This window comes from Portunus trituberculatus, chromosome 35 (assembly GCF_017591435.1).
Source record: "Portunus trituberculatus isolate SZX2019 chromosome 35, ASM1759143v1, whole genome shotgun sequence".
Lineage (NCBI taxonomy): Eukaryota > Metazoa > Arthropoda > Malacostraca > Decapoda > Portunidae > Portunus > Portunus trituberculatus.
Window position 1 is genome coordinate 10,577,998 of NC_059289.1, and position 20,428 is coordinate 10,598,425.

Genomic DNA, 20,428 nt, shown 5'->3' on the forward strand with positions numbered 1-20,428 from the left:
ATATATATATATATATATATATATATATATATATGAGTACACTGGAAAAAAAATATGCAAAAGTTAATTACATCTTGTGGTTTTCATCCTTTTTAGAGTATTTTTTTTTTTTCAAATGTTCCGATGTTCACAGGTAGTTGAAAAATTTAGTCTCATCATCAATATGATGAGGATATAAAGCATGGAACTCTCCTTCACTCTTTCTATCTTTCAGCATAGGATGAACCCACAATCTACTTTTTTGCTTTCTTTCTTCTTCGTTAAGTGCAGTGGCGATCACTGCCAAATTGGATGGAGAAAAGTCACTCATCCTCCGTCACTGGTGGTGTGACTTCCACTAGTGTTGAAGGAGAGGAAGGGATGGGACCGATAGCGGAGCAAGAGCAGACCGTACGTGTGAATGCACCAGGACCTTGACCGGAGTGAGATCGGAGCGAGAGCGAAGCCAGACCGGACCGATAGTGTGAATCAAGACCTTTCTCCACTCTCCACACGGGACAATCGCGTGAGAAAGTGGAGTACGTGAACACTCACAGTTACGACACTATTTTGCCAAAGATGTGCACTTGTCCACCGAGTGACGCCCTAACCTGCGCATCTACACAGTAAGCATGGGAAGACCGACAATTTTAAGCGTTGCCATGGTGACTGTAAAACTGGTACTTGAAACAACGGAAAGGATTCGGAATGTAGGAACCGACTCATACTCTACATGAACCCTCTCTGGTAACTTAATTAAAAACATTCATATCTTTTTTCATTTAGTCTTAATTATAACACACACACACACATTGAGATGGAAAATATGAATAAAAAGGGAGTTTTAACTAAAATTGCAGCAAAGAAAAAAAAGAAAAGAAAAAAAAGACAAGGGAGGAGGAGGAGGAAGAAGAAGAAGAGGGCAGGATAGGAGGCATCTTTCTTTTCAGAGATAGATAGATAGATAGATAGATAGATAGAGAGAGAGAGAGAGAGAGAGAGAGAGAGAGAGAGAGAGATGAATAGGCAATTGGATAGCACAGCTTTCTTGCATATATGTAGGATATCTATCTCCTATATCCGACCCCGTACGTATACATATCTAAAGGTTGTGTTGAAGGCAAAGAAAAGAAGTAGTGCGGTGTATTCATTTATTTATAACATGGAGATAATGCGCCTTCCTTTGACAGTGCCAGAAATGTAATAATCAGAAGCAAATTGACAATCTTAAAAATCCACAAGTATTTCCAGATTGTAACCTAGAAGTAAAGATTAACAAGAGTGGAGTGTCACGTTACATCCACAATGGATCCTCACATACCTGCTTTTCCCAATATGAAATGTAATCAATGCAATGCCAAAATACCTTCATGCTCTGATGGACAGACTTGGATGCATAGGATCACATGTTTATCTTTGGAGTTTGTAGGTTTACGTACTTTGTCATCGTTGGTTTCAGAGAGAGAGAGAGAGAGAGAGAGAGAGAGAGAGAGAGAGAGAGAGAGAGAGAGAGAGAGAGAGAGAGAGAGAGAGAGAGAGAGAGAGAGAGAGAGAGAGAGAGAGAGAAGCATGAAGCATACTATTAGTGATTGTAACAATGTAATTCTCAAGTGTTCAAGTGTCACCATTACCTTTCTAACTAACAATGTAAAAGTGGGATGGGATTCCAGGATTTCTTCATCAAAAGTTCTCTCTACTTGACTGTCAGGCATAAAAGACAAATGTTTGTAACAGTAATTATCTTCAGACACAAGGAATTACCAGTAGAAGTACAAGGCACAGTTCAATGATTTCACAAAGAAAAATATTTAAATTTCAGCAAGAAAGAAGTTTGCCCAGACTATTGTTATCCATTAACACAATCACCATAATTATTCTAGTTTAGTTTTGTATAACAGACTTGTAGAAAGACTAATTTAATTTCAATATCATAATACCTATAGATGAAGAATTGCAATATTCAGTCCAATCAAACATGACACAATTAATCCATATTTTGCAACATAAACTAACCTGTCTGCATTTGAAGGCACTGCACAAGCAAATCACAGACTGGAAATGAATTGTTAACTTCAAATGCCATGGATATAAAAGTAATTGCAGTAAATGAGAATCAAATCTCAACTGCAGTTAACAAAACATATAAATGAACTTTGTTAAATTGTGTTGATTTCATTTAATCTAGCAGATAAACAACCAATTTTAGAATCTGGAGGACTGACATATCTTTTGTTGAATCAAAATACATTTTGTTGAAAAATCTTCACATGATATGGAAGTGCAATAAAATAATTGGTAATTTATCTGTGCCATATACAAATTGTTATAATAACTTATTCTAGACATGCTAACTAAGATATTACTGTTAGCTTTCATTACATGGTATTGTTTTATTTTATATATATATATATATATATATATATATATATATATATATATATATATATATATATATATATATATATATATAAAACAAGGATAAAAAGTTCACTGATGTATATGTGATCAGAGGACAGAGATTGATTAGATGGACATGTTTGGGAATATGATGTCAAAGGAAGATACAATCATTATTATCTATAGCTACTGTGTGGAACAAATATCATTAGTTAATAAACATTGCTATATTAGTTGATAGTTTCCAGTTCATGTGATTCAATGTAATTTTTTCCAATACCAAAATAAGTGGATTAGTTTTAAGATTGAAATAGTGTTTTCTTGCAATACTTCATTGCAGAAAATATTAACTTAGGTTCAGATTCTCTACCTTATTGGTTTTCATTTAAATATTTCATCTCTTCCTTTGTTACTAGCACCCAGAATTTCAAGGCTTCTTGACAATGAGAGATTGTGCAGGACAAAACTTTACCTTGTGAAAGCTTCCAGATCTTGATCATTGACAAAAAATGTTGATCACCACAATATATAAACAGTACTTGACTGACTCAAGTAGCAAAACATGTTAACAGCTCTGGGTGTCACAAGGTGGTTTAGCTTGTCTTGCAAGATGTTACAAAATATATGAATGAAAACAATTTTGAGACCTTCTGTGGAAACAAGGACGGATCAGAGAATACCTTAGGCAACATGAAAGACAATATCAGGTGAGAGTAATGTTAACTGGCAAGAATGAAGACATCAACAAGGCTGTTTGGCAGAAAGGACACAACACACATGTACATGTAAAATTTGAAATACATTATCAATAAAACTGATCAATAATTCTATCCACTTCAAGACTTTTGAAAATTTGAAATATAATTCTAATATGTATAAAACATTTAGTAGTGGCATTATTTTTCTCATTCTTACTACCTATAATCAATAAAATTATACAGCTGTATGATCAATGATTTATCAATAATCCATAAACTATTGTTATTGGTATCCTTACATTAAGAAAAGAATGACTTAATTTGGTTTTGTTGTAATAAATGTCTTGTACTCATAACAACTTTACAACATGGAGAATCTTTTCATTACCTGGTGGCTCTAATTCTTAATTAAACTGGACGGTAAAAATGACATTTTTACTGATTATCAAATACCAGTGTCATTCCATTCACTGTTTCCTTCAGTACAGATGATGTGATGCTTCCCAGCCATCCCTTCCTTGGCCTGATGATGATGATGATGATGATGATTCTGTGTGTGTGTGTGTGTGTGTGTGTGTGTGTGTGTGTGTGTGTGTGTGAGAGGTTTTGTTTAATAGCCCCCAGCAACACTCTGCACCCACTACACATGCAACACTTCCTAGATCCTGAGAAGCCACCCACATAAGGCACACTTGTCTTTTTCCTTCAGATCCTTCAGTGCTGCACAAAACAAACAAATAGGATGTGATCTGGCAAGACAGGCTGAGTGTACATGACAAACTGATAGTGGAAAATGGTAATTAAAGCATCATACAGTTTCCTGATCATTTATATGCAAGCGTACCTTCTTACACAGTGAGGACATGCAGACACGTTTCACTGCAACGTGCTTTCACACACACACACACACACACACACACACACACACACACACACACACACACACAAAAGCAGTAAGGCGAGCACATTATCATATCTATATTACTAGTCCTTACTGATAACACCTATAACTCTGATGTCACCAAAACAAAACTGGTGAACCTTCTCGACTCTGCTCAGTCATTATGTTTAGAATGACCTAAAGACTAGTTATTGAATGAGACCTCAAAATGCTTGAACTTGGGAAGGTGATGACTTGTGTGTGAAAATCTACAGTTAAGACTGACTTCCTCCTACTGCCTCCATACTTTTCAATAAGAAAGGAATCATTACTCATTACTTTTTAAATTACAAAAAAAGTAGAGAGAACTTGACCGGTGATCTTTTCCTTGTCGTCAAGAAATTAATTAATAAAGTCAACACACACACAAATTTGCAAGAGCAAATTACCCATAATCTTTCCAAAATATAATTCATTTTGAAGCCTGTAAAATATCAAAGCAATGGCGAGTAGCCAAGATAAAGAAGAAAAATGATACAAAGAGCATTACCATTACATTACCTTCAGTAACATTTACCATTTCCTACTACCAGGCTACACCCAAAGCTCTCATAACATTGCTCCTGAAGAATTTCTAATGAAGGTGCTCATCTTGTCCAAACAGGTGAGGACTACAGTAAAACTTTTTTGAGAAACCTAATAGACTTTCCTTTAATTATACACTGACACACCATCTTGAAATCCTGTCAAGACACAATTAGCCTCCCTCCTAACACAATCTCCATGGGAGAGCATCTCCCTGAGCAAAACAAAACATCTTAATATCAGTCGTTCAACTGAAAGCATTTCAGTCCTGAAGTGGTCATCATCTGACAGATTCTTGGATCATCTTGATTTCATTTCAGACAAAAACTAACATGTAATGACATGTAATCATGCCTGAGGCTGAACACTTCAGATAGTGGGTATCATAAAACATGCCATACCAAGTACACTATGCTCACATAATTAACATACTGTACGTACACCACGTAACTCAAGACTATCAAACGAGTCAAGAGGGGTGAAGAAATAGTGATAAACTTCAACAGTGGTTTGTCCACGATTTCTAACATCATTGCTGCAAAGATCAAGTTATAGAAATTTGTGAGGGATTGACAGTCAATGATTGGTGGCTACATTAGGAAAATCATGAAAGAAGCTCAGCTGGAACAACATGATGGTGCGGTCTATAAGCGGTTCATGGCCAGGCACGCTGAAGGCAAACCAATCGTGTCTTCAATTCTTATTACTTACTACTCTACCAGTTAAATATAGTGTTTTCAGGGGAACATCTTGATAATCTGAAGAAACTGATGATCTAACAGACTCCTGGTCCCCTGCTCATCAGGCTAACAGACTTTTACTTTATATATTCGATTATTCATGGTGCAAAATAAAAGGCATGTAGACCACAATGGAAAGAAATGCATGCAAGCACATCTGTCTCAAGAGCCTCAGGTACACAATAATGTACTTTGTGTAACTATCAAAACAAATTTCCTTCTTATCGTAAAACCAACATGAACCACGATGACGCTCCGCGCTTAAGTAAAAAGTTCCTACTTGTCTTAATAATTTGTCTATAAAAGCAACACCTAACAACAGTGGAATGTTTATCAGTTTATCTGAAGTAATGGAACATCTCACAATAGTGGAATGCACAGCAGTGTTCCTTCTACTCCCTTAAGGAACAAAACTAAGCTAAATCCTTGCAACATATGCAGGTGCTTCATATATATATTTATAAAAATACACAAATATCAGTATATACACAACAAAATTCAAATATGAAAATACTTTTCTTTATCAAATCTAATTATTGTACACCAAATTTTAATATTGCCTTTACATCTATATATAGATATATGTGTGATAAAAGCTAATAAATTCTTAGAAAACATGGTTTCTGGATCACCTAACATAACAATAAGGCTTATGAGTTTCATTTTAGGTCAAAATTGGTGATTAAATGCAACTAAAGCATGAAAATATATCTAATTTAATTTAGAGTTGCATTCCATATGTCACACTAAAGAGAAAACATGAGTGCTGAATCAATTGTGCAGAAGAATTTCAGATATCTTATAATCCTCTGAATAAAACATGTTTTATATGAAGAATCTTTGTACCAAAACTCAGGAGGCCAAGGCATTCATGAATCCAGGTAAGCTCTGACCCCTATGTATCTGTGCTGCTGTGACTGCAGTACCAGAACCTGACATGTACAAAATATTTTTCAGAAGCAAAACAGTACATGATAATACTCACTTGACACTTATCACAGGTGACGGCACAGAAATATTCATGTAATCCTTTTCTCTTGATGAACAATTACACCAAAAATTAGTACAAAGAATCTTTGCTACACATTTTACATGAGGATCAACACTGAACCATTATTATTCCCCTGTCATGGATGATGCTAAGCTTAGCTGAGTGATGGCACTATCACAATGATGGACAGCCAAGGCATGTTCAGTCCAATTTTAGTAAAAGAATATTTCCTTTCCATGTGAAGAACATTCATGTATCAGAATCCAAGCTAACAATGTCCCCACTCTGGTAAATATATCAAATACAGTACAAATATCTGAATTATGGTTCACTTCAACACTCAGTTAAACAAAATCATAATTGTTTTACCTTTGGAATTTTAAAAGTTAACCATCTCTGTGCAAGACGATCAGTTAACATATGTAGAAGTTTTCAACATGGTTATAAATAAGCACTACCGACACCATCCATTTTAATTCTACAGTGATGATTAACAAACCAGTGAATAAAGTCTCAGCCATGCACTTGAAATGTACACCAAAATCCACTTATCTGGGTACAGACTGAGACACCAAGCCTCCTCCGAGGTGAGGAATGTAATGGCTGAAGACAAGAGTCAACTTTTCTGGCAGAAGGAAGAGCAGCAGCATCCTTCCACCAACAAAGCTGCAAAACAAACATAATGCCTCCACTATAAGTACTGTACTATGTGGTAAACAAAAATCATACCTGTTTAAAAATCATTCAAGCTGAGGCCAAAGGGAGACAAAATGTGGTTTCCTTTTGTAAGGAATATTTCTCATCCTTTATATTTTCCTACCATTTTTCTCTGTATCATCTCTAACACACCTCTATCCTCCATGTAATATGGGAACCAGAAATGCAAGCATAAGCTACATGAAGTTTGACCAGACCGAAGCAGTGGAAAGACCAGCCCTCAACATCCACCAACAGCTGAGGCCTTACTGCCTTCTCAGCAACAGTCTGCTGGTGGTCCAGCTGGATACTCATCGGACACATCTGCTGGATGACTGCTTATCTGTTCCCGGGACATTCTCCCACACTACACCTACACACCAGATGCTGACACTTCTCAAGATGGTCTTATATACACTAAAAGGCCTCTAGAGAATAATAACTTTGGCTCATTTTTCCACCAACTAAACCCAGAAGAGTCCAACCTTGACCAAGACACAAAATATGTTTATAAAAAGAAAATGCATTACATATTTAAATGTTTTGTTAATTCAATAATTTACATTCCCTTGTCATTTGCAATAAGGGATTATTAATGTATTTATATATTTATGCAAAGGGATGATATGAAGGATAAATGTGTCATCTTACCTGAAGATTAAAGTGATGCAGAGCAGTGCAAGGGTAAGAGTGGCCTAGCGTTCCTCGTGGGGCTTGAGAGGTGTCAAAACAATTCGTGGGTCCTCCTCCAGGATTCGTTCAGTGTCCTCTCTGAAATCAGACAACAGTAAAATCCCAATGACCTAAACTTAAGCAAAGATTTGGAAGTAACCAAACATCAACAGATCATAAATACACTAACTTATGTCCTGACTCATTACACTTCCCTACTCCTCACTGCTGTATTCCTGAGATACTCCTGATGCATTGTGGTGTCAGCTATAGTTCCTACAATGAAGTAAATTGAAACATAGTAAAGGGAACAATAAGGCAGACAATACTTTTGCTGACGTCAAGATATGATGCAGCAAAAGAAGATTGCTTCAATGGGCTATGCAAATTATGACTGCAAAGTAACTCACCCAAGGTCTGTCTTTTCTTCCATAAGTCTCTGCTCCTCAGAGACATCGGTATAGGGTGGGGGAGGGGTGTTGCCCACGCCTGGCTGGGTGGGGGGGCAGTACTGGGCGGATACCGGCTCCCCTGCCGTCACCATCTGCACAACAAAAATATGTACATGCATATCTAATATAATATGGGCCTGATACTGACACATGAAATGAATTACAGTGGTGAAACAGATGGAGAGAGAGAGAGAGAGAGAGAGAGAGAGAGAGAGAGAGAGAGAGAGAGAGAGAGAGAGAGAGAGAGAGAGAGAGAGAGAGAGAGAGGTATGGCCATGTTGAGATTTTTTTTTTTTTTACGGTAAGGCCTATAGCGCCTGTAGGCACATTTGAAGAGTGTATGGGAAGCGCTGTTCAGCTTCCGCCCATTAGTGGAGCAGGCAATTTTAATTATAGATAAAGAGAAGGAGCTCACTACACAACTATTTTATGCAGTTGATAATGAATGCCTCAACAGGTCCCTAGGAAGGTGTTAGAGGTGGAGGCTCCTCTGCTGTGGCCATCCCTTACGGGACATTAATTAAATGAAACCTCAGCAAGATCAAATAAAAACTTCAAGATATAATTTCACTACATATATTTTTAATTTATAGATCAGTGAACTAAAAATAACAATGAGAAGTTAAATTTACCTGTCCATTAACCATCATTTGGTTTTCATGAAGACGCTTTCTGATACGGGCAATCTTGCCGGGGCAGCACGGAATATAGTATCCCACATTCCTGTAAAATAGAAGTCTTAAATGGCTGAAGGCCAGAGCATGCCATACAGGGAATGCACTCTTACAGACAAAACTTTACCCAGCAGTCCTTTGCACCACATCCATGTAATGTGATGCTCTGGATCACAACACAGCTTCTCCATTCATCTCTCTTTTATCTAATCATAATATTGTTCTTTACAATCTTTATCACCTTTTTTCCCCCAAATCATTCATTATTTCATCAAACCTCAACAGCCATACACTAACCTCATGTAGAAGATTACAGCAAGAATGGCTGCTACCTCCATCAGCACTCCAAGGCACAAGATGATGACATAGGCAGTGCTGTTGACTTCCTTGACAGATCCTGCCTTCAGGGACTGGTATGAGGTGGCTCCCACAATGATCATAACCTGTGCAACATCATCTCAATTACTAAAAGCGATAAGTGGACAGAGAGAGAGAGAGAGAGAGAGAGAGAGAGAGAGAGAGAGAGAGAGAGAGAGAGAGAGAGTTTGGAACCAATGTAAAAATCTGCAACATTAACACTATTTTTGCCACAACATTTCCTGTCTTTCTACATGTACTGCATCTCCTGCCATATTAACCCTTATACCCTGTCAATACAGGAGGGAGCAGTTTCAAGATATGTAGATATACAAAATGGGTACCTAGCAAATGTTGGAAAGATCCTCGAGTCCTTTTAGTGTTCTATCAAATTATTTTAACAAACACTGGGACATTTATATATCATTAGAAAGATTAGGAGTTACTCTTTGCTGTGGTATAATCATTACTAAATAAACATAACATATATGCACGAAAAAAATCAAACAATGGTAAAAAAATTTAGAGCAAGATAAATTTCGAAAGTAATTCTTTTATTTCCTTAATTTTTTTGCAAAAACACATCAACAGTTTATGAATCACATACCAATTAAAAAACAATAAGTTTCCTTTTGGTATATTAAATTCATTAAAAAAAATAAAGCAGGAAAGTAAGCAAAATGTAATATGATAAAAATTCAACTTCTCGTGGTCAGAATCAAGCGTCAACACATCTTCCTCATCTGACTCCATCACACCAGCACCACACACTCGTATATATTCCTTTGATATACTGCATGCATTTATTATGGAAAATAAATCAGGGAAGTAAGGAAATTGTAATATGAAAATTCTTCGCAGTCAGAAACAAAAGTCAGCACATCCTCCTCAGCTAACTCAACCAAGCCAACACTACGCACTCTTACCTAAACTAATAACGAGATAAAAATAATGATTCCAATATTGTCATGCATCATAATGTTTCTGAACTGCTTACTTATCCATGGAAATACATGTATATCTTTTATCTCATCAAGAAATACATAAAATATGATAAAATACAGCACACTGACATTAGCGCTCTCACCATCCTTACGCTTGGCGCCCTCACACCTACACAAACATACCCTTATAAAAGCTGATACATGATTGGCTAAGTGTCCACCATCTTGAAAACAAAGGGCCAATGACAGGCCTCGATATATGACAGATAGCCTCAAGCATAAGCAAAGAGTCTGACATAAAATGAGCACAGTATTTGAAAAGCACCATGATCGTGCCTCATGGGGCATAAGGGTTAATTTCTAAAAACTTAATCATTTAACAAATTATGATTACAAATAAAAATATATAAAAAAGATAGATATATAGATAGATAGATAGAGAGAGAGAGAGAGAATACTGACCAGTCCCATAACAGCAAACATGATAGAGATGATGAGGATCAGTGTGCGGGACCACATGCTGGTGGAGGAGGTTGGGCCCAGAATGGTTGGTACCCAGTTCTTGGTGTGGTCATGGTGAGCTGGGGTGGTGGTGGGCCGGTACACTTGGTCTCTCATGATGGTGGCAGCAGTGGCGGTGGCGGTGGTGCTTTTCACTCTCTGCAACAAGATAAGCAATGTTGATGGTGGAGTGGTTCATTTCTTTTGTACTTAACCCCTTCAATAATGGGACACATTTTTACCTTGGGATTTGTATATGAACACACCATTTTATTGACATTAGCAAGGGCCTATGGAGGACAGAAGATTAATGGCCACAGTATTCACTATTTCAATCCCTCACATAAGTTTCTGAAGCTGTGTAAAATCACCAAATAGTAAGCAAAATTAATATGGAAACACATCATGGTACTAGATGGGTTAAATCAACATATTCAGAAAAGCTTCATATCTTCACAGTTTTCATCTTTAACTGTAGGAAATCTTAAAAACTGGAGACAGCCAAGCAGTGTGTCTGACTCATCACCAGAAATGGTATCCGGTCATTTTGCCCACACCGAGAGCTCGTTTCGCCCACTCCAAAAGGTCGTTTTGCCTACACCGAGAGGTCGCTTTGCCCACAACTGTTCTTGGAGCACCCATGAAAAAAACTGAATGTGCATATAAATATGATTAATTGATTCTTCATGCGAACAGAGGATCATGCAAAACAAGTGCCCCTATTGTTTGTCCTGATGTCTGGCCAAAAAAAAGCGCGATTTTTTTTTTTTTTTTTTTACATTACAAGGGCACTGGCCAAGGGAAAACAAAGTGTTGGAAAAAAAAAATCCCGCTGGTTGCCAGGCCCTGTTAAGAGGAAAGTAGAGAAAAAACAAAAAAATCTAAAAGGAGGGTCCAGTTAACGTAAGAGGTGTCTTGACACTCCTCTTTTGAAAGAGTTTAAGTCATAGGCAGGTGGAAATACAGACACAGGTAGAGAGTTCCAGAGTTTACCAGTGTAGGGAATGAAGGAGTGAAGATACTGGTTAACTCTTGCATTAGGAAGATGGACAGAATAGGGATGAGAAGAAGTAGAGAGTCTTGTGCAGCGAGGCCGCAGGAGGGGAAGGCATGCAGTTAGCAAGTTCAGAAGAGCAGACAGCATGAAAACAGCGGTAGAAGACAGATAAAGATGCAACATTGCGGCGGTGACTTAAAGAATCAAGACAGTCAGTTAGAGGAGAAGAGTTGATAAGACGAAAAGCTTTAGATTCCACCTTGTTTAGTAAAGCTGTGTGTGGATCCCCCAGACATGAGAGCCATACTCCATACACGGGCGGATAAGGCCCTTGTACAGAGCAAGCAGCTGGGAGGGAGAGAAAATGGACGAAGACGCCATAGGACACCTAACTTCTTGGAAGCTGATTTAGCAAGAGTAGAGATGTGAAATTTCCAGTTTAGATTTTTAGTGAAGGATAGACCGAGTGTGTTTAATGTAGAGGAGAGGGAAGTTGAGTGTTATTGAAGAAGAGAGGATAGTTGTCTGGAAGGTTATGTCGAGTAGATAGTTGTAGAAATTGAGTTTTTGAGGCATTGAACAAAACCAGGTTTTCTCTGCCCCAATCAGAAACAAGTGAAAGATCAGAAGTTAGGCGTCCTATAGCATCTCGCCTTGAGTCATTTAATTGTTGTTGGGTTGGGCGTCTGTTGAACGCTGTTGAATAATGCAGGGTGGTATCATCAGCATAGGAGTGGATAGGGCATTGAGTCAGATTTAGGAGATCATTGATGAATAATAGAAAGAGAGTGGGTGATAGGACAGAACCCTGTGGAACACCACTGTTGATAGTTTTAGGGAAGAACAGTGACCGTCTACTACAGCAGCAATAGAACGATCGGAAAGGAAACTGGAGATGAAGGTACAGAGAGAAGGATAGAATCCGTAGGAGGGTAGTTTAGAAATTAAAGATTTGTGCCAGACTCTATCGAAGGCTTTCGATATGTCAAGGCCGACAGCAAAGGTTTCACCGAAGTCCCTAAAAGAGGATGACCAAGATTCAGTTAGGAAAGTAAGAAGATCACCAGTAGATCTGCCTTTACGGAAACCATACTGGCAATCAGAGAGAAGGTTGTGAGCTGATAGATGCCTCATTATCTTCCTATTAAGGATAGACTCAAAGGCTTTAGAAAGGCAGGAAATCAAAGCTATAGGGCGGTAGTTAGAAGGATTGGAGTGGTCACCTTTTTTAGGGACAGGTTGAATGTGAGCAAACTTCCAGCAAGAAGGATAAATAGAAGTAGAGAGACACAGATGAAAGAGTTTGACCAGGCAGTGAGCGAGTTCGGAAGCACAGTTTTTGAGAACAACAGGAGGGACTCCATCCGGACCGTAAGCCTTCCGAGAATCAAGGCCAGAGAGGGCCAGGAAAACGTCTTTATAAAGAATTTTAATTTTAGGGATGAAGTAGTCAGAGGGTGGAGGAGTAGGAGGAATATGCCCAGAATCATCCAAAGTTGAGTTGGTAGCAAAGGTTTGAGCGAAGAGTTCAGCTTTAGAAAAGAAGAGACAGCTGTAGAGCCATCTGGATGAAGTAAAGGAGGGAAAGACGAAGAAGTAAAGTTGTTAGAGATATTATTGGCTAGATGCCAGAAATCTCGAGAGGAGTTAGAATTGGAAAGACTTTGACATTTTCTATTGATGAAAGAGTTTTTAGTAAGTTGGAGAATAGATTTGGCATGATTACGGGCAGAAATATATAGGGCATGAGTTTCAGCAGTTGGATGGCTACGGAACCGTTTGTGAGCCGCCTCTCTATCATTGACAGCACGAGAACAAGCAGAGTTAAACCAAGGCTTTTTAGCTTTAGGGTTAGAGAAAGTATGAGGAATGTATAGCTCCATGCCAGAGATAATCACCTCTGTTATGCGCTCGGCACAAAGAGAAGGATCTCTGACATGAAAACAATAATCATCCCAAGGAAATCAGAATAGTACTGCCTTAGTTCCTCCCACTTAGCAGAGTTAAAATGCCAGAAGCACCTCCGCTTAGGCGGGTCCTGAGGCTGCACTGGAGTGATAGAACTGGTAACGGAAATTAGATTGTGGTCGGAGGAGCCCAACGGAGAGGAAAGTTTAACAGAGTAAGCAGAAGGGTTGGAGGTTAGGAAAAGATCAAGAATGTTGGGCGTGTCTCCAAGGCGGTCAGGAATACGGGTAGGGAACTGCACTAGCTGCTCTAGGTCATGAAGGATAGCAAAGTTGAAGGTTTGTTCACCAGGTTGGTCAGTGAAAGAAGATGAAAGCCAAAGCTGGTGGTGAACATTGAAATCCCCTAAAATGGAGATCTCAGCAAAAGGAAAGTGAGATAAGATGTGCTCCACCTTGGAAGTCAAATAGTCAAAGAATTTTACATAGTCAGAGGAATTAGGTGAGAGGTATACAGCACAGATGAATTTAGTTAGAGAGTGACATTGAAGTCTTAGCCAGATGGTAGAAAATTCTGAAGATTCAAGATTGTGGGCACGAGAGCAAGATTACTGCGAAGTATTTCATGCACTTCTAAATTGTCTTGCAAACAAAACTTCAGTTAAACATATACAAATTGAGCACTTTGGAAAGTCTTGCCAAAGTTTTTACCCCATGCTAATATCAAGGGATGTGGTTTCCATTGGACACAAGCCACATGGAGGAAGGTGAGTAAGTCTGTGGATTAGTCTTATAGTTTATTCCCCGCATGAGAGCAATTGTTTTCAGCACTTTAACTGTCTTTTTCTTTATCTAGATACAAGAGGTTGGTCTACAGCACGCCTACACCCATGATGAAGCAACCTACAAATACCTACGCAAGCTGATGGCCCTTCCGTTTCTACCTGAGGGAGAAATACCTCTGATGTTTGATTGTTTTGCAAACCAAGCTATGACCACTCAAGTGCGCACAATAGTAGACTACATATCGAGGACCTGGATGGCTTCCTTTCACTTGGAGCATCTTCAACAAATCTGTGCGCACAAATAATGATACTGAAGGGTGGCATAACCGCTTAAATAAATGTGCAGCAGGTAGAAGTAGTCTCCAGTTCTACCTTTTGATAAGCCTTCTGCACAAAGAGGCAAAATTAACATCCTTACATATAAGGCTGGTGTCAGAAAAAAAGCTCCGAAGGATTCAGTGAAGACAGTAAAGGGAACTCCAAAACAAGTTATTCATTCTTTGGGATGAATATATGAGGGGTGACAGATCCGCACTACAGCTTCTCAAGGCTTGTTCACACTTAAATGGACCAGTGAGCTAATATGCTTTAGTTATATGCCTATTCACACCACTAAGCTAATACTGTATGTTTTAGTTACATGTATTTTATATGAACCCTCACTGTATTTTGGATGATAAATTTTTCATACATTTTGTTGATTGCATGTTTTTTTAGGTTTTAATAAAGTTTTTACACCATGATTCGTACACTGAATATTACTTTCGGGCGAACCAACTCAACTTGTGGGCGAAATGACCATAAACCCCAGAAATGATCACCTACTATGAACCTGCAATTTGTAACTGTCCTCTTTCTGCGGCATATTTAGAAATGCTTCCCTCTATCAGTGTGACCATTTTCAAAGACTACAGAGATGATTAACTGAAATTCTAAAGAGTATTTGTATTGTTCATAATGCAGAAAACTTGTTAACGTGTCAATAGAATTACAGAAACATCCTCAAAACCCATATCACTTCAACTAAAGTCCCTTTGAAAATATTCGTAGTAAAGGAGCTGTGAGGCATGGAAGTGTTTCAGAATATATTGGCCTCTCTCTCTTCTGCAACCATCCCAAGGAATTCATTACCACATGGAAGCATCTCTCTCTGTTAACTCTACTACATACATTACACACCTTCATGAATGGTCATTGTGCTACAGGGGATTACATCTCTGTCTGTTTAATCCACATACTATGCATTTGTTCATATCCAATTGACTCACCTGTTTGGCTACTCTTGGATACTGCGGTAATTAGATATTTTATGGAATTAGGGTATATAGGCTAGCACGGATCTACAGATACGCCAGTTTCAGTGAATAATTGCAACAGAAGTCTGTTATAGAGAAAGACGAGTTATATATTGTACTTATGTAGAATACAATAAGTTAATCAAGATCTATTAATTGTAGGAAAATTATGAGGAGTAGAAGAAGTATCAATGTTATATGGAATTAGTAAAGCAGTCAAGACAGAAAAATTTCTGTGGATCAGCTGTTTTTTTCCCCTGTTTAACATACTATTATAAATTCTACTTATATCATTGAAAGATACACACAACCAATCACTCATTGTCATGCATAAGAGTGGTGCGTGTTAGTCTGGCTGGAGCACTGGCGTGGAGTATCTGTGGGTGTCCCTTGGCTGGGTTGAGGGTGGTGAGGCCCCGCCACTGCCACCTGAGTCAAGTTAGTCCATGGTTCCCACAACTCCATCAGCTACTTTGTTGCTGAAAAAGTATTTAATTTCCTACTTTCTGATAATAAATGGTGTCTTAACGGATTAGGGAGGGCGGTGGTGCAAAATTGGTACGGGGTGGCAGGCGTGCAGCACAAGGCCTCCACCATCACCACACACAGGGTGGTGACAGTGGTCGCCAACGTCTGCCTCTACACCTCACAATGGAGCCAAAACCAATATCCTACTTCACCTAGCGCTGTAAATTCCACATAGCATGCCTTTGAGACTCACCTGGTGGCGGGAGGGCGTGAGGAAGAGGCGTGGGGCGCGGGGCAGCGGGGCGGGGCTGCAGCGCTGCGACAAAGGCAGTGACTCACTGTGTTTACACGACGCCGCGCCGCCTGACGGTCGTCAAGGAAACTATCTTATCACCATCATCCCTATTTATGACACTCTAGTTCCTAAAATTGTTACCAAATTACCACATTTCGTGCCTCAAAAATATAAGAATATCACATTAAACTGTAATCAAGTGAAAACTCGTCAAAGAACAAATTCCATTCTTTATCATTACCATTGCTGGTTCCTGTCATACTGATAAGTTTTCAGCTTGGATACGCGCACCCATAGGGCCCGGGGGTATGAATCAGGAATTGTGGAGGTAAGTATGTTGCAGGCTCCTCATAAAATTTCGGTTTTGAAACACTGCAAACCTACATGTGTCTACTAGCTAAATGACACGTCATATTATAACATAACATATAACATAAATAATAGGATAACAAAGGGCCACCAGGGCCCATCTAGGTTATCCTGTATCAGTCGCACAGCGACCTCGTCATCAGTACTTAAAGATACACTTACAAGTACAGAATACTAATCTAAATATTTGGCCCATTAACAGGGCTAAGTCCTGCAGCGAAATCCTCTACAATTTGTGGTCCCCATACATGAGGATCATGTCTTATTTAACTATAGTAAATTTCTTATAAAAACTATCATGCAGTGCTATACATAATTATAAATCTAATAAATTTAAGTGCTTATCTAATCTGTTTTTAAACATTGTCAAACTAGTGCTATTTACAACCGTCTCTGGCAATGCATTCCAGAAGTCTACCACTCTATGACTAAAGAAATATTTTCTTATATCTAACAAGTTCAGTACGTGCAGACACAGACACATAAATGAACACTGCATATCTCTCACGCCAGCATGGAGATTTCGATCCCTCATAAACAAGCTCAATTACACTAAAGAAGTTGTATGCTGAGACACATACGATTAGGGTTGCCAACTCCCTGAAAAATAAAGGCTGGGTCACACTGGGTCCTACTGCTACTACTACTTCTACTTCAACTACTACTACTACTACTACTACTACTACTACTACTACTACTACTACTATTTCAACTACTATTTATTCTACTACTACTACTACTACTACTACTACTACTACTACTACTACTACTACTACTACTACTACTACTACTACTACTACTGCTACTACTACTACTACTACTACTACTACTACTACTACTACTACTACTACTACTAGAACAACAACAACAATTACTACTACTACTAGTACTACTACTATTGTTACTACTACTTTTACTACTACTATTACTACTACTACTACTACTAATTCTTCTACTACTACTACTACTACTACTACTACTACTACTACTACTACTACTACTACTACTACTACTACTACTACTACTACTACTACTACTACTACTACTACTACTGATCTACTACTACTACTACTACTACTACTACTACTACTACTACTACTACTACTACTACTACTACTACTGCTACTACTACTACTACCACCACACGATCGAATCCACTAGTCACTACATGAATACGTAGAGTTTATGGGTGGCCTCACAATGGACAATGTTACGAGTTTACAAAGTTTACAAAGTTTATTCAGTAAGAGGGGTTACATAGAAGGGGAAGGGTGTACCGGAAATATGGCAGACTAAGGTGGGTGGAGCAGACATCACTACATTAATCTGTGTCGCGTGATCTCTCACTTGTGATAGGTGGTACCAGAAATGAATTAATATCTCGGGAAACTGCTATGTTCAACACACTTTTCATCCTAGGCAGTATGTAACAGCAAAATCTAAAGTGATTATTGTGCCGGTGGTAACAAGAGATTACTCGTGATATCGTAGCCTGCACAGTCCTCTCTTGTAATTGTTTAACATCAGCAAAACCAGACATGGTCCTTTACAGTTTACAAGACTGCCAATCGAGAAACAGCTGATATTGCGGGGCTGTCAACAAATGAGTCTCATCCGCTGGTCTGTCCTCTTCACCTAATTACATTGCCATCTTAGTTATGGGGATCCTATACTCCTATACTGGCCACGAGAACAGCGGTGTGAGGCAGCGCTGGTGTGCGTGTGACAGCAGCCTCCATCCTAACTAGCGAAACACGAACCCTCACACACCCGGGCCAGGGCTACAGGGAGTCAGGGACACTGGCGGCCACAGAGGTGTGGGCTGATTGGACACGTTACTTTCAATACATGAAACACTACAATATGGCAGGTCAGAAAGTGAGTCACACACACACACACACACACACACACACGCGCGCCCGGTAGCTCAGTGGTTAGAGCGCTGGCTTCACAAGCTAGAGGACCGGGGTTCGATTCCCCGGCCGGGTGGAGATATTTGGGTGTGTCTCCTTTCACGTGTAGCCCCTGTTCACCTAGCAGTGAGGAGTTGTGACCTTGTTGTCCCGGTGTGTGGTGTGTGCCTGGTCTCCGGCCTATCCGAAGATCGGAAATAATGAGCTCTGAGCTCGTTCCGTAGGGTAACGTCTGGCTATCTCGTCAGAGACTGCAGCAGATCAAACAGTGAAACAAACAGTGAAAACACGCAATTTGTATATAGATAAATAAATTAATATATATATATATATATATATATATATATATATATATATATATATATATATATATATATATATATATATATATATATATGTGTGTGTGTCACGAATGTAGTAGACAGAGCACAGTGTATTAGTACAGTCCCTTTAGCAAAGCTATGCAAGATTATCCACAGATTAGAAGGGAATATTTCTCGCCTATCATAAGGAAATTAATGAGCAGCAGTAAATACTGCAGCGTCGGCATGGCGGGGAGTGTTGCGGCGGCTCGACTGAGTCGGCAGCAACAGCAGCAGCGGCGGCGGCGGCTGCCGCGGCGGCAGCGGCTGCCGCGGCGGCATGTTCTTAGCAGTCCGCGTGGGAGACAGGACGGTGACAGGGCGCCAATACATCTTCTGAAATGTTCCCGTGTCAAAAATAAAATATTGTGCATGTGCTGTATGGCAGTACAAAAGAATGTTTAGCTAAATAATTGATGTTTCTTACTAAGTCCTCGCAAGAGTGGGGCGAGTGTGACAGTGGTGAAGGTAAAGGCTGAGTCACTGGAAGGTGAAGTAGTGAGTGTTCATTTGAGGCAACGCTCTGCACGGAAACGAAAATGTGACTCATCCTGCAGGAGGCGATGCAGAGGCGCTAGGAGTCGAGTGACATCCATCAGCCGCTGGAGCGTTGTCATGTTTCCATCACTTTACTTGTTCATCAGGAGCGTTTTCAGGAAAGCCGTGTCCCCACCAGCCAACTGATCCTTCCTGATGCTCTCCCTCAATACCATGTGTCTCATTTGTCCTCTTATTTTACTCTTGCCTCATTTCCTGTGGTCATGGCATCTGGAACTATCAATATATCTACTTTTCTTCATCCTTCTTGCTGACATCTAGAACATTCCTTATTCTGTTTTCCATGTCAGCACTCACTATCAAGGCAGAGCCATTGAGACGTATCTGAACCAAAGTAGATACCTATAGGCTACCACTGTGAGTCTCCGTGTGTGTGTATGTGTGTGTGTGTGTGTGTGTGTGTGTGTGTGTGTGTGTGTGTGTGTGTGTGTGTGTGTAATTCACTGTTTGATCTGCTGTAGTCTCTGACGAGACAGCCAGACGTTACCCTACGGAACGAGCTCAGAGCTCATTATTTCCGATCTTCGGATAGGCCTGAGACCAGGCACACACCACACACCGGGACAACAAGGTCACAACTCCTCGATTTACATCCCGTACCTACTCACTGCTAGGTGAACAGGGGCTACACTTGAAAGGAGGCACACCCAAATATCTCCACCCGGCCGGGGAATCGAACCCCGGTCCTCTGGCTTGTGTGTGTGTGTGTGTGTGTGTTTGTGCGCGCGCGCATGTGTGTGTTAATTAAGGTATACTGTAGTTAGCAGACTCGTTTTGACATAACTTTTGTTTTTGTAATTTTTCCGTGAAAAAAAAAAAAGAATAGTTCTAGGAGTGTCACCACCATTTGATTACCGGTTCTCACTGGACATGGGTGACTCCTGCTCATCATCCAAAGCAGTTCTTGGATCAT

General features: G+C 39.5%; 1 protein-coding gene across 1 annotated transcript; it reads right to left on the reverse strand.

The window, feature by feature from the left end:
- Positions 1 to 1,116: 1,116 nt before the first annotated feature.
- On the reverse strand, positions 1,117 to 16,383 carry LOC123513323. The gene is made up of 7 exons (XM_045270438.1): positions 16,272 to 16,383; positions 10,528 to 10,725; positions 9,062 to 9,207; positions 8,723 to 8,813; positions 8,049 to 8,182; positions 7,618 to 7,737; positions 1,117 to 6,936 (listed from the first exon to the last, which is right to left on the reverse strand). The coding sequence occupies exons 2-6, from the start codon at positions 10,681 to 10,683 to the stop codon at positions 7,662 to 7,664; spliced, it is 603 nt and encodes a 200-aa protein (XP_045126373.1). The 5' UTR covers positions 10,684 to 10,725; positions 16,272 to 16,383; the 3' UTR covers positions 1,117 to 6,936; positions 7,618 to 7,661.
- Between the last annotated feature and the right edge of the window lie 4,045 nt (positions 16,384 to 20,428).